The 14,482-nt window shown below is 38.8% G+C and overlaps 2 protein-coding genes across 10 annotated transcripts in view; one reads left to right on the top strand and one right to left on the bottom strand.

Moving 5' to 3' along the window:
* LOC127377620 (deoxynucleoside triphosphate triphosphohydrolase SAMHD1) overlaps positions 1-1,606 on the top strand; it is a 71,335-nt gene extending 69,729 nt beyond the window's left edge. For all 7 annotated transcript variants that reach the window (XM_051425693.1, XM_051425696.1, XM_051425697.1 and 4 more), the window contains 2 exons: positions 38-175; positions 528-1,606. In XM_051425693.1, the coding sequence (XP_051281653.1) occupies positions 38-175; positions 528-677 (288 nt within the window). In that variant the 3' untranslated portion in view covers positions 678-1,606. The remainder of the gene's footprint in view (positions 1-37; positions 176-527) is intronic.
* Positions 1,607-2,580: 974 nt separating this feature from the next.
* Positions 2,581-14,216, bottom strand: LOC127377616 (NACHT, LRR and PYD domains-containing protein 12). Of its 3 annotated transcripts, none has more exons than XM_051425686.1 (10): positions 13,985-14,216; positions 13,063-13,200; positions 9,609-9,835; positions 7,386-9,186; positions 6,903-7,079; positions 6,449-6,625; positions 6,021-6,194; positions 3,914-4,087; positions 3,353-3,526; positions 2,581-3,097 (listed from the first exon to the last, which is right to left on the bottom strand). In XM_051425686.1, the coding sequence occupies exons 2-10, from the start codon at positions 13,191-13,193 to the stop codon at positions 3,079-3,081; spliced, it is 3,054 nt and encodes a 1,017-aa protein (XP_051281646.1). In that variant the 5' UTR covers positions 13,194-13,200; positions 13,985-14,216; the 3' UTR covers positions 2,581-3,078. The 3 variants fall into 3 exon arrangements, with proteins under 3 accessions (XP_051281646.1, XP_051281644.1, XP_051281645.1); XM_051425684.1 differs by having other exon boundaries at positions 13,673-14,215; XM_051425685.1 differs by lacking the exon at positions 13,985-14,216 and having other exon boundaries at positions 13,063-13,645.
* Between the last annotated feature and the right edge of the window lie 266 nt (positions 14,217-14,482).

Below are 14,482 nucleotides of genomic sequence, written 5' to 3'. Positions count from 1 at the left end.
CTCAAAATTTACTCTGTGCTGCTGTCATTCTTGTCAGGTGTCTAAACTTCTTCCAGAGCAGTTTGCTGAGCAGCTGATCAGGGTCTACTGCAAGAAGACAGATGAGAGGAGTCTGGACGCAGCAAAGAAGCACTTCGTCCAGTGGTGCATGGACAAGAACTTTTCAAAGCCTCAGGTAATATTTAACTGCTACACTGTAAAGAATTGTACAATCCATCGCAGTAACAGTGTTGACCGTTAAACATGGGGTAGGCACTTTGTCTTCATCCAAAACTGGAGGGACTTTTTAGAACGGAAAAGAAATGGAATAGTAAACGTAGAGCACTGTGTAGCTATGTAAGGCAGTAACAAAATCATAACCTGATTTTAGCATTTCGTTGTTATTCCTCCTCCAGTCCACAAAACATTGTTGGGCCGCAAAGGAAGAATTATGCTACAGAGCCCCAGGATCACTCGCTGAGTTAGGATTGGGAGTTACTGCAATGTTGTGCGTCAGTAATGATACACTCTGATTTCTTTTCACCCAGGATGGAGACATAATAGCACCTGAGTTGACGCCTCTGAAAGCAAGCTGGTCGAACAACAATGAAGGCGAGGATGGTGAAGGTGGCTGCTCCAGAGAAGCAAACTATGCTTGTGTAAACGGACAAAAGAAAGCCAAAATACGGCTTTTTTAAATGAGAGGAAGAGAGCAGACGACCCCTCTGTTACACATTTGGTAGATGAGACAGTGTTGAGTGAAATTTATATTTTTGTATGAGGTGAGTTTGTTGATGAGCACAGCAAAGTTTAAAATCAATATTTGAAATCCAAATTTTTTACACAAAAAGGAAATAATTTAATTGTTTCAATAAGGAGGATTCATGAATGCATATTCAGGGCCTGCACGCAGGGTTTTTACAGACATGGTTCCTCTTCAGTACACATATTTTTGTTTTAGTGTGATCATTTTTAATCTGGTTTTATTTTAGACTCCCCTTTCCATTTGGAGCTGCAAGTGTCACATTTTTAAGTTGATTTATTGTTTAATACCATGTCTATGCAGTAGCTTACTATCATGTATTCACATTATAAACAATAAATCATGGTCAGTCAAAATGTTGTACCCTAAACATGTGCTCACTATATTTCAGGGTGGTTTTTTTTTTACGGCTGATGTGTTTCTTTTATCTGGCTTTTAAAATAAGTATATCATATCTGCAGTCCGTTTGTGACATTTAACATTTGTTTTTAGTTGTGGGATTGTTTAGAAATTTGTTGTGAACTTACTTTGAATGTATTTATTTTTCAGAGGTGTTTGGGGTGACTTTATTTATTGTTCTTACAGTGAGTACCTCAGATTTATCCCTGTTTGTTATAGATATAGATCTGTAACAATTTAAAGGCTATTTTGGATACTATTTAAAGTGTTTTGTGAAACACTACTCTTACCAAAATGTGATGCAGCCTCATCCAGCTTGCCTCATAGCTGTTTTCACTTGATCTGTATAAAAAATATTTTTGAAAGAATGTAAAGTGGGTACTAAAGGGTTTGAGAAGATTGTGTAAATGTTACTCCTCTTGTTAAGGGTTGAAAACTGTCGAAATAAAACACTCTTTCTCAGTAGTGTCCTCCTGTAATTCAACTTGTTGAACACCAGAGGGAAGCATGCAGTCTGTTTAGACCAGAGATGTTTCGGGAAAATATTTTGTCTAGGGGGGAAGTTAGCACTTTTGTGTTGTGACATTCAAGTTTTCAGTTACTGCTCTGTTTGTGGCACATACAAGTTTACAGAGGCATTCAAGTACATACATAATTCCACTAGACACAAAAGATTTGTCCTAATTGAGAATACTTGGATTTCCTTGTGTGGCTTGTTATTGTAATATGAAAATACAAATTGGATCTTAACATGTGGAAATCTTCAAAAACATAACTTAAATAATTTTAGCATGAAGTAGTTGTTGTGTTACAAAAAGTGAATTTTGTACTAAAAAGACAATAACTTTGGAAGATATTCACATGATTTGTCTACTAAATCCTAATGTTAACTTCTGATCAACTCTGGAGTTTATTTTTGCACAAAATGAGGACTGGATTTTGTTCCCTGTCACTTAATGCATCTTAGTGGGGGATATTTTCATCACTAGTATGAACAGGAGAAATGATTACAGCGGGTAAAACCTCCAGGGTGTAACACTGAGGAGGATCTATTGGCAGAAACTGAGTATCATATTATTTGCATCTTCATTAGGGTTAAACTCCAGTTGGCTTGTTGCAGGATGAAGGGAGGGAGCTTCACCACTAGATGCCACTAAATCCTACACACTGGTCCTTTTAATCCTGAAGGGCTTCATCATGCAGCGCCTGATAGTGCCATAATGTTTATATTCAATTCTACATATAATTGCCAGCCTGGCGTTTAGGCAAGTGAATAATGAATTGCAGTGTGCTGGATATAAGGACAAGAATGATGACTGAGGGTTAGATTGTTTTTTCAGCTGTTTGTTGGAGTGGGAAGGTCATGGGTTTAATATGCCATAAAAACTGAGATGTTTTATGCACTTAAAAATAAATTAATAAAATGTAATAAATGTAAGTTATTGTACTGCACACATTTATTGTCACTCTGTTATCTGTAACTTCCTTATTCAAAAACAAGTTATGCAGATTTTTTCCACACTGGCATCAATAAAATAATTTAAACATCCTGGAAAATTTTTAACTAACTACAATAACAGTTATATGCACTGACAGCAGTTCAATAAGATGACTATATACATTTTAAAACATTTCAGCAATCTTTATCTTAAAATCAACAAAACATCACAGCAACTGTACTGGAATATAATTGCACCCATAACATACAAAGATGTTTTATTCAAAATTCATATTTAATAATAAAAAAGAAAAAGAAAATCAACTTAGTCTTAGTGACAGTTTGAAATGTGTTTTCTGATTCATTCCTAACAAAAGTGTAAATAGAAATGACTCCTATGGTAGGAGCTTTGTCCTATCTCTGATTGTATTGCAGTGATATGATGATCATGGCAGCCCCAGAGTCAGCAACACATCATGGCCAGTGACACATTCCAGGTTTACTCCATTTCTTCCATTCTGATAGGGATAAACAAAAATCATCTACAGGTTAAATCATACACATCATCACATTAAATTCTGGCCTGATTGAGTGTTGTTTCTTTCTCTGCATTTTGAGCAATCCTAAAGTCATCATCAGATGTTCACTGTGCAAAGCAGCCATTTAAAAAGGTGGAGGTTTAAAAGGCCATGCAGACTCTTTAGTTTGCATCCTACTTGGTTTTGCAAAATACTACTGAAACTAATATAGACTGACTCAAACCAGCTACTGACCTGAGAGTCTCCAGTTTAAAATGTGGACTCTCTAGGACATCAGACAGCAGATTCACTCTGGATTCCTGCAGGTTGTTTTTACTTAGGTCCAGCTCACGCAGATAGGATGGGTTGGATTGCAGAGCTGACACCAGAAAAGCACAGCCTTCATCTGTGACCCGACAGCTCTTCAACCTGCAGAGATTAGAGGAGTTGTACTATATGATGGTACTTTCCCATTTTTGTGACATTAAGTACAACTACTATGTCAGTGAAGTCTATCAGTCAATATTTCATACCCCCAATATTGTTTTATTACCCCCAGATTAATAAATATATTCATGTAGGACAACAGAGAAGTCAGGAAGACTTTATTTAACACAGACAAGCAGCTAAAATGCAAGTCATCATGTCAAGAAATTGCAGAAGCACTGAGTGCCAGCATCATTCACAAACTACTCTAAATAAAAAAACATTTCTAACTACATAATCCACCACAGCACTTCTCCTTCTTGTTCCCCAAAAAGATAATTCTTGAACAAACATTCTCAGGTTCAATTAGAGGAAAAAGAGATTCCTTACCTCAGAGTATCTAGTCTACAATGCGGACTCTCAAATCCAGCAGACAACATCTTCACTCCTGAATCCTGTAGATCATTTTCACTTAGGTCAAGCTCTCTCAAGCTGGAGGGGATTGACATTAAAGCTGAGGCCAGAGAAGCACAGCAACTCTCTGACAACCAGCATCCCCTCAATCTGAATAAAAGAATAAAGTAGTAATGTATTTAGAGTTTAGAATTTATAAACATTTCATGTTCAAAATTAAACTGAAAAAAAAAAAACAGGAATCCAGGTTCAAAACATTCAGAAACGGCACAAAATGTCCTCGTCTATCATGAAATTACAGGTTCACCTTCACAATACGTGTTGTACAGCCAAGTACTATTATAAATCTCAGAGCCTTATCTGAAAGAAGATACCAAGAGTTCCAAAGATACCAAATACATACAGTGTATCTGGCTAAATTCTCAACATATTTAAATATGAGTTAAAATCTACTCTACTCTGACAAGCTATGGCTTTCAAATTCTGTTGATACATTAATGATTATACTGCAGCCCTATATCATGAGTATGTCCCTAAGGTCCCCTGGTTCCTCACTCCACAAGACATTTGAGGTTGCGGCTCCAAAACATTACAATTTCTAGACACTGCGGACACCTTTAAATTAAAGCAGCTAAAGACTGTTTTGATCTTTTAAGACTTGACTTTGTTATTTAAATTAATTTATATTTCTATTTCATTATATTAATTTGCTTTCTCGTTGAGTTGAACATGACAAGGCTTCTCTGCTAAACCGAGTTTATGGCTGAGGGGTTCCGCTGTTACCTTTACACCGTGCACCATGGTTACATATTTCCATGTCTGTGAGGCACTGAGGTCCCTTCTGATTTTATGTGCATCTAATAGAAATGGCTCTACCATTCAGGTATCTGAACTTAATGAGAAAAGTCGGAATAAAGTACGGAGATTCAGTTGATGCTTTCTCTAACTTACATAGTGCATCGTGTGTACCGCAGTTACAGTATACAGATTTAGAAACAATACAATTACTAAATCCTGTTTGCTGTAAAAGTGGTATGCAGACTACAAGAAACGTCTAAAAGTCTAAAGCCAGTTTTGATCTTTGAATTTATTTATGGACATATGGTTAAATTTAAGAGGAACAATTGTAATCAAGAGTTCAAGAGGTTAATAATAATGACAACATGTTGAAGAATTAGTAACTTGAGAGTGAAATTAATAATTACATTCATCCCTTTAGCACAACAATGCTATGCAGTATTCAATGTGTGTTAAGAATTGTTCATGGCATTAGGTTAGTCAGTCTGGATCACAATACTATTATCATTATACAGATGCATCCAAATTATTGTCAGTGTGATATTGATTTAATATTTATGTTATTGTAAAACTGAAAACACAATGACTGACCTCAGAGCTTCAAGTCTACAATGTGGACTCTCCAATCCTGCACACAGCAGTTTCACTCCTGAATCCTGCAGATCGTTATTACTCACAGCGCAAGTTTTGCATGTGGTCAGGATAGGGTCAACAATTCCCTAGAGTATTGCCTGTCTAAATGGTGGTCTTACCTCAACCTGGCATTCTTAAAGTCATAACTCCTGGTCTGAAAGGTTACTAGAAGTCTGCTCGAGGTATCTATTGTTCTATCTTTCACAGACATAAACCCTTTAACACGTTGACTGCCGACAGTACTGAAAATGGTGAATCAGAGTAATATGAGGACCCACACACACTTTCAGGCAAGCGAAACTTGTAATATGGCAGTGCTCATCTGTGACCACCTGTAGGGAGATAATCACTGGAAAGAAATAGCGCAGTGCTCCATCACTCTCCATGTAGGGGGAGGTGAAGGTGCTAATACCTGAGGTGAGAAACATGTCTAACAGTCTGCAGAACTGATCTGGAGATTGATAACTACTACTTGTACTAACATTTCATTTTACTGCTCAAAAAAACACAGTGTAAAAGCCTATAGAGCCTGTTAGACAAAGTTTATGAGAAATAGAACTTGTCCTTTCTTTTTATTATTACATTATCTTTCAGTCACCAAAAAAAAAAGTTTTCTCATTAAAAGATGTATTATCTATGGGTGTGGACTCACCTCAGAGTTGTCAGTCTACATTGAGGACTCTCCATTGCAGCAGACAGTAGATTTACTCCCAGATCCTTCAGTTTGTTTTTACTGACATCTAGCTCTCTCATATGGGAGGGGTTGGACTTCAGAGCTGAGGCCAGATGTGCACAGCCGCTCTCTGACAGCCGGCAGGAACTTAGTCTAGATAAAGAAGTATAAAGAATGTAGCTATTGAAGGCAACAGTTTTTAATACACTTTCTCTAACCTACTGTTTCATTATCTAATTAGAGATGTTTTAAATATAAAATTCTATAATCTTGCATGCTCAACTCAAAACACCTAAATCCAACAGAGTGCCAGCTTAAAAAAGATACCAGTACTGAAGTTGCCACAGTTTGAAACAACAGTAATAATATATAATTAATCTCTGCACAGAGTCAATAAAATGTCTAACCTCAGAGTCTCCAGTCTACAGTGTGGACTCTTAAGTCCAGTAGACAGTAGCTTCAGCCCTGAATCCTTAAGATAGTTGTTGTTACTTAGGTCCAGCTCTCGCAGACGGGAAGAGGTGGACTTCAGAGCTGATGCCAGATAATCACAACAACTGTCTGACAAACTGCAGCTCTTCAATCTGAAAAATATGATTAAGCACATATATAAAACACATACTTAAATCAGACTGGGTTTGGGTTTAAACCTGTAGCTCAACATTGCTATGCTTTAATCAACAGGTACAGCTACTTATAATAACAGACAAATAGCCGTTCAGTATTTCTGCTGCTACAAGCAGAAAAAAGCATGGGGTTCAAGCTCCATTGAAACAAATCTCGATGCTCTCCTCCTCATAAAGTGAATATGATTACTTGAAGAAAAATAAAGAGTAAAGAGCTTTCTGAAAGTTTTCTGACCTTAGACTCTCCAACCTACAGTTTGGACTCCCCAGTCCAACAGACAGCAGCTTCACTCCTGAATCCATCAGATAGTCATTTTCACTCAGGTCCAACTTTAGTAGATGGGAGGGGTTGGACATCAGAGCTGAAGACAGAACCTCACAATGCCACTCAGAGAGTCCACAACAAGAGAGTCTGCACACAGGATTTAATGCACAGTCGAATTTGTAAGCAAGCAATCTAGACACACAGCTAGAGGTAAACTTTTGGTTATATTTAGCCAATCATAACAGAGTTGCAAATTATTAAATGACCAACATGTGATGAAAATGCAAGGGTCTACTAGCCTTTTCAAATTTGTACCACACAGTTCACCGAAGTCAATATATTAAGCAAATTAAAATTGTATGCTGTATGAGAACATGAATATCTTTACTATAACAAAAATGGCAAAAGGTGTACAGGTAGCTTTACACTACTGATATTCACATCTGGACTTACCGAGCTTCTCTGCAGTTTCTCACAGCTGGGAGCAATCTCCGTCTTCCATCAATTGATGAGTTGTACTTCTTCATGTCCAACACCTCTAGAACCTCTTCTGACATCTGCAGTATGTAGGCAAGGGCTGAGCAATGGGTCTTAGTAAGCTTCTTCTCTGATCTGTTGTCTGACTGCAGGTACTCTTGGATCTCCTGATGCACTGAATGGTCGTTCATCTCCATCAAACAGTGGAAGATGTTGATGCTTCTGTCAGGAGAGATATCATAAGCGTTCATCTTCTTGAGGTTGTTTATTGCTCTCTGGATGCTCTCTGGACTGCTTGCTGTCCAGCCCAACAGATCTCCTAAGAGACGATGGTTGGACTCCAATAACAGGCCATGAAGGAAGCGAACAAAGAGGTCCAGGTGCCCATTTCCACTGCTCAGAGATTTGTCCACAACTTTACTGAGGAAGTTATCCAGACCTGGGTCACTGGTTTGTCCATCCCAGTCTTCTCCCAAGAAAGTTGCCAGAACTTCTATGTTCTTATTCAGGTAACAGTGAATCATGTAGACAGCAGCGAGAAACTCCTGAATACTTAAATGAACAAAGCAGTAAATCATTTTCTGAAAGAGTACACACTCTCTTTTGAAAATCTCTGTGCACAGTCCTGAGAAAACTAAGGCTTCACTGACATCAAGACCACATCGCTCCAAGTCTTCTTTGTAGAACATGATGTTTCCTTTTTCCAGATGTTCGAATGCAAGTCTCCCTAACTTCAGGAAGACTTCCCTGTCAGTCTGCATCAGCTCCTGTGGGATCATGTCATGTCCCTGATCATACTTCTGTGTCTTCCTCTTGGCCTGAACCAGCAGAAAGTGTGAGTACATCTCAGTCAAAGTCTTGGGAAGCTCTTTTTTCTCTGTACTCAACATGCCCTCCAGAACTGTAGCTGTGATCCAACAGAAAACTGGGATGTGACACATAATGTAGAGGCTCCTGGATGCCTTGATGTGTGAGATAATTTGGCCAGGCATCAACTCATCATTGAATCTTCTCCTGAAGTACTCCTCCTTCTGAGTTTCAGTAAATCCACGTACTTCTGTTATCCTGTCAACATATGAAGGAGGGATCTGAGTGGCTGCTGCAGGTCTGGAAGTTATCCAAAGGAGAGCTGAGGGAAGCAGATTCCCCTTGATGAGGTTTGTCAACAACAAGTTCACTGATGATGTCTGTGTGACATCAGACATAACTTCACTGTTTTGGAAATCCAACAAAAGTCTGCTTTCATCCAGGCCGTCAAAGATGAACAAAACTTTACAGAGAGTGAGCCTTTCTGCTGTGACCATGTGCAGTGTTGGATGAAAATCGTGAAGCAGCTTCAGAAGACTGTACTGCTCTTCTTTGATCAAGTTCAGCTCCCGGAACGAAAGCATAATCACCAGGCTGATATCTTGATTTTCCAGGCCCTCAGCCCAGTCAAGAGTAAACTTCTGCACTGAGAAGGTTTTTCCGATGCCAGCAATGCCATTTGTCATAACCACTCTAATTAACTTTGTTTGGCCTGGTAAGACCTTAAAGATGTCATGGCATTTGATTGGAGTGTCACGCACAGTCTCCATTTTGGATATTGTCTCAAGTTGCCACACTTCGTGTTGGATATTAACTCCTTCACACGGTCCTTCAGTGATGTAAAGCTCAGTGTAGATCCTATTCAGGCGAGTTTGAGGTCCGGTTTCAGCAGTTCCTTCTATTGCAAATTCACATCTTTTTCTGAGACAAATCTTATGTCTGTCTAAGACTTCTTGCAGACTGTCAGTAACTGAAAGAATGTAAGCAGAAAAATAATTTAAAAATCATGTAAATACATACACTTAACCTCCTAAAAAGAATCAGAAGTTCAGTCTTTGAGTAACCTTGAGGGTAAAGTCGATGTCACAATGTCTCCTCCAGTGCCTCAGTTGTGTTTATTCCTGCCTGTTGTCCCTCTCTATCCCTACTTTCAGCCACATTCCTACTTCCCCAGACCCTTTACTTGCCTCTACCTGTACACCAGATGCCTTCAGACTTTTCCACCTGTCCAGTCACAAGACTCTACAGGTGATCCATCAACTTCCTCTTGCCCTTTCACCTGCCTGACATCATTTTATGCAAAAAAAATGACTAGCTGCAACACAGTTTTTTTTTAGTTTGAAGACACAACACACTTTTGTTTTGTTTGTTTTAGAAACAGAATACACTTACTTGGTTCAGTGCTGTCGTGTCTGGGTGTCGGCAGACTTCTTCTGGTTCTTTTTCCACACTGAGGACATGATAAATCTCTTGATTTACATTCTTCCCAGTATGCGTCACTGCATTGCCTGCAGAAGCGGTGTCCACAGCTGGTAGACCCTAGATCCCACAGGACGCCATGGCACAAATCACAGCATGACAGCTGGTCCTTGATAACATCACTAGTCCTTTTCCTCTCTCTGTGAAGATAGTTATTTTATAGTTATTAACAAAAATATTTTGCCAGTGCTAGGTAGAATAATAAACACTTCACCATATCGATCATCATGAATAAATATAAATGCCAGTGCTCAGTAAAAGCAGCACATGGTATAACCTGAGTGGATTTAGTTCTTAATATATCCACTTACTAGTATCAGATTATCACAGCAATTAAAATACAAATAAGATGCAGCGGAGCAGTTAAAGTAATCTTTATATTCAGTTATGCCTGTGAAGGGTTTCCCTTAATCCTCTTGATCTAGTCTGACGCTGACGGGAGAAACTGAAGGCGCAATTATACACTTTGTCTTGTATGTCTCAGACATAATGGATTATTGATACAGTAATTAGTTCTGACAAAATTGGTGGTGCAGGGCACCCGGTTAGCTCAGTCGGTAGAGCTGGCGACCCATATGTTGCTGCAGCGGCCCAGGTTTGAATCTGACCTGCGGCCCTTTGCTGCGTGTCATCCCCTCCCTCTCCACCCACCTTTCCTGTCAATCTACAGCTGTCTCTATAAAAATAAAGCCAACAAAAGGCCAAAAAAATAACTTAAAAAAAAAAAAAGATTGGTGGTGCATTCATTTTTTGCTTAAAATTATATTATTCATGCCATATCTTTGACAATGATGCCTACCTCCATGATACAACAGTTCATTACAGTTCTTCTTGATTGTTTACACACATTTTCTGAAAGCATACCTCACACTCTCAGAACTCTACACACAAATCAAAAAACACACACACAATGGGCCTCAATTCTCCTGCAAAATGAAACTTTACATTCAACAATGTTATTTCTTCTCAAAATGGTATTTTGTTTTCAAATGAAACACACAAACCATCATATGAATAGACATTTATAAGAGCCAGTTGAACACTGATATGCTTAATGTAAAACACTATGATGAATGGAAACACTTCTTCTCCATTCATCATAATGACTTAGGCCTTTTTTTTGTTCAGTGTTACACTTACTACAGACAGTACATACATAAGTGTGTTGTAAAATATTTGAGAATATTGTTTTTATACTCAGAACACACAAATACACGGTAACAAATATATTTTAGTTTTCCCACAAAAACAATGTACACAGTCTACATCCCAACCAACATAAATTTGCACATACAGTGGTCTACATACAAAACAACAGAAGAATTTACTGTATACAGTTACAGTAAAAAAAAATATTTAAAAATTCTATGCTGCATCCTCTCTTCTGTTTCGGTCTGGCCATAGCACCTCATCCACATCACAAGCAATGTTTTCCCTGGACAAGCAGCGGGGGAAATATCGCCTAGCATTGCGAATCCAGTCATGAAAAGCATCAACTGCTATATCTAACCCTAACCTGTTGCCCTTTTATGCTAAAGCTCTGATTGCTAATTGTAAAACTGTGTGACAGGTGTTTGCCCATGTGATGAGACAGTGTGCATAGTAGGGCAATTAACTTTAGAATTTTGAATGACAGTGTGTTCCTTGTGAAAACAAGATATTTCCTTCATGGAAATTGTGTCAAATGCAGAGAATTGTATGTAGTGTTTTGAAAAAAGTGTGTTTTAGAACTGCAATTTGAGCAGGAATTGTGCATGTAGTTTAGCAGAATTGGTTCAGGGGGTTGGTGCATGAGTTACATGTTGTGGTCACTGTGTCTCAAGTATCAGTATTTGTGTGTAAACAATTGAGAAAAACTGTAATAATGATGTAAATTGAAGTTGTCAGCACCACTGCTGTAAATGCACAGTTTCTCTCTTCCTGTCCTTTCTAAGACACACTTCCATTGCCAATGAGTTAGCATTGGGGAATTGTGGACAGAGGCAGACAGAGTTTGAAGAGAGAGAGAATGCATGTCACTTTGATCTTTAATTTGTGTGTGTGTGTGTGTGTGTGTGTGTGTGTGTGTGTGTGTGTGTGTGTGTTTTCATGTATGTCACACTAAACAAACTTTGACTTTTTATATGTGAATACGAGTCTATACTCTATTGTAATGTGATGTGATGTGACAGTAGCCAGTTGAAAGGAATGAAGCATAAAGCACTGCTTGATTCCACAAGGTTATGAGAAAAAGAAGAACTCTTAACTTTGTGTCAAGCAGTCCAGGTTCATTACTGAAGATAAGAGGACTCTCTTTGGACTGGTCACTCTTCAGAGAGAGACAACTGGATGCAGCAAACTCTGCTCTGCCCTCGTTGTTTTTTCAATAAAAAATAACATGCAGTTTGGATTGTGTTGTTACAAATGTCCTCAATATTATGAAATGTGATGACATGAAAAGGTGTTTCTCACAAAAGGTTGGCATGACAGAAAAAGTTTTAGAGCCAGTATTAACTGTACAACTGTCTTTGGTCTAACAGGAAAGTCAGAAACACACAATGAGGACCAACTAGAACAGTGTTTTAACATACACTGAGGACTGTTTGTACAACAGCATCCATGGTAGGGTGAAGAGAAACATGCAGAACATGTTCCTCGAAGGTTTTTAGCTCCTTCCAGCAGCTCTACCGGTTAGTCAGTCCACTAAAAAATTTTCCCACCTTTTAGCGTCCACAGTTTTTGCCCAAGGAGCCTGAAAATTGGCATGAATGTATGTGTGTGCTTGCGTTCATGCCAATTGGCTAAAGGCAGCGTGGCAATGGGAGTGGCCTGTCACAAAAGGGCTTGTAACTTCAAAGCGGATTCACAGACAGCTAATTAACTGGTCGTGCCAATTGATTCATCAGTTCATTGATTCGCATTGCTGTGCCCACCCTAGCAACTACAACTTTCTATCTATGAGGCTGAGCATTTGAGAAATTATGTGTGTGTGAATGCATGAACACATGCATGTACATATGTGGTCACAGCTGTTGTGAATTGGCACTTTCAATAAAAATAACACTGAGTTTGGCTCATTTAGTTACTCAATTCAATTCAATTCAATTCAATTTTATTTGTATAGCGCCAATTCATAACAGAAGTTATCTCAGGACACTTTTCAAATGGAGCAGGTCTAGACCGAACTCTTTAACATTAACTCAATATTATTGCTTATGTCAAAAATTGGTTTGCAGGTGGGTGGGGCATGAAAGGTTTTTTTTCCAAAGGGGGACATTACAGGAAATGTTTGAGAGTAGTTGAAAGGAAACATACAGTACATGAAGAGTTGCTGGATTCATTCAAGAAGATTAAGAGAGATTATTAAGAGAATAAGAAGAACTCTTACTTTGTGTCAAGTAATCCAGGTTCATTACTGAAGGCAAGAGGACTCTCTTTGGACTGATCACTCTTCAGAGAGAGACAGCTGGATACTGCAAACTCTGCTCTGCCCTCATCGTCCTTCCCAGAAACGCTCATCTTTGGTCTAACAGGAAAGTCAGAAGCACACAAATGAGGAATGTTTGCACTACAGCATCCATGTGGAAAGAAAACATCCAACACACAAGTTCATCAGTGAACGCAAGAAGAATCTCTTTAGACTGTCCACTCTTCAGGGAAACTGGAGACTCTGCTCTGCCCTCGTCCTTCGCACAAACACTCCTCTTTGGTCTAACAGTAAAGTCTCAATAGTTTCAGTTGCACTGGGTGTGGTGACGTCATCGCTCGTTACTGTAAACTGGGAAATTCCTACAATACAAATAACAACAGTGGCAACAGCAATAACATCCTAATATTACAATCATTATTGTTATTTAGAAACATATTACATTACTGTTTTTTTTTCTTATAGTCTTAAAGAGGCGAATGTTATAAAAGAAAACCTATAAACCTATATATCCTATAAACAGCAGGGCCTCGTCCATCCTTATGTACCTTCAATCAACAGTTTTACCTACCTGTCATAGGCCAAAGACTTTTAGTCCATTCATACACGTCTGCCTCCAAACATAATGAACTTTCATCACAAGAAACGTTAGGTTTATCTCATTTCCTTACAGTCTGTGGCTCAGAGACACGAGGCTACAGTGGAAAAAGAAAGCGATGTTGCAATCGTCACAAGGAGTTTCGTCTTGTTTTCTTTTAGATGACAGATAAACTACAGTCCGCTGCCAGCTCCCGTATTGAGATCTTTATGAATCAAGCGTGTCCTGTCACCTTTATACACCCATACCCAGAAGTAGGCTCCACTAACAGGGCTTTTCTATTACCGGTTTAAAAGCGCCGAGTTGTGCCGAGACTGACCATCCGACCCGCCTCCACTTGAGTTGCGGTGACATCCCGCCGTCACTTAACTATTTGCAGTCTGACAGAAAGTTTAGTTGTGTTTTGCAGCAGGTGAAAAGGACAAATGAAGCCACTTTGTTACAATATACACAAATGTCACAGAGAGAAGTCCAGGCTATGTCGTTTTCCGAAGCCTATAGACTGGACTATTAGGCAGGTGATGAACTTCAAATGTCTGCTTGTTTATTTCTATTGTGAGAATAAAGGGCAGGTTCTAATTTTAGTGGAGGATGCGGGAATGAGGTCGATAATGTGGCAGTGCATCACAAAGTCACACCGGTTTAACCTTTAGGTTTGACCTTATAAAATGAGGCACCGAGATCTAATTATCCTTTACAACTGACTAGTGATGGAGGGATTATTTGGGTTGAGAGGGGTTGAAAGTGTCTACACTTTGAAAATGGTCAGTTGCGTCCTCATGT

Source organism: Dicentrarchus labrax, unplaced genomic scaffold, assembly GCF_905237075.1.
Source record: "Dicentrarchus labrax unplaced genomic scaffold, dlabrax2021, whole genome shotgun sequence".
Lineage (NCBI taxonomy): Eukaryota > Metazoa > Chordata > Actinopteri > Moronidae > Dicentrarchus > Dicentrarchus labrax.
Note: the sequence above shows the minus strand (reverse complement) of the source record. Positions and strands in the feature narration are given on the sequence as shown.

Coding starts and splice junctions, on each gene's coding strand:
- LOC127377616 (XM_051425686.1), bottom strand. CDS start 13,193: ATGAGCGTTTCTGGGAAGGACGATGAGGGCAGAGCAGAGTTTGCAGTA. Junction 7,080..7,385: donor AGAAACTGCAGAGAAGCTCG/GTAAGTCCAGAT, acceptor TCCTGTGTGCAG/ACTCTCTTGTTGTGGACTCT. Junction 4,088..6,020: donor TGTAGACTGACAACTCTGAG/GTGAGTCCACAC, acceptor TCTTTTATTCAG/ATTGAGGGGATGCTGGTTGT.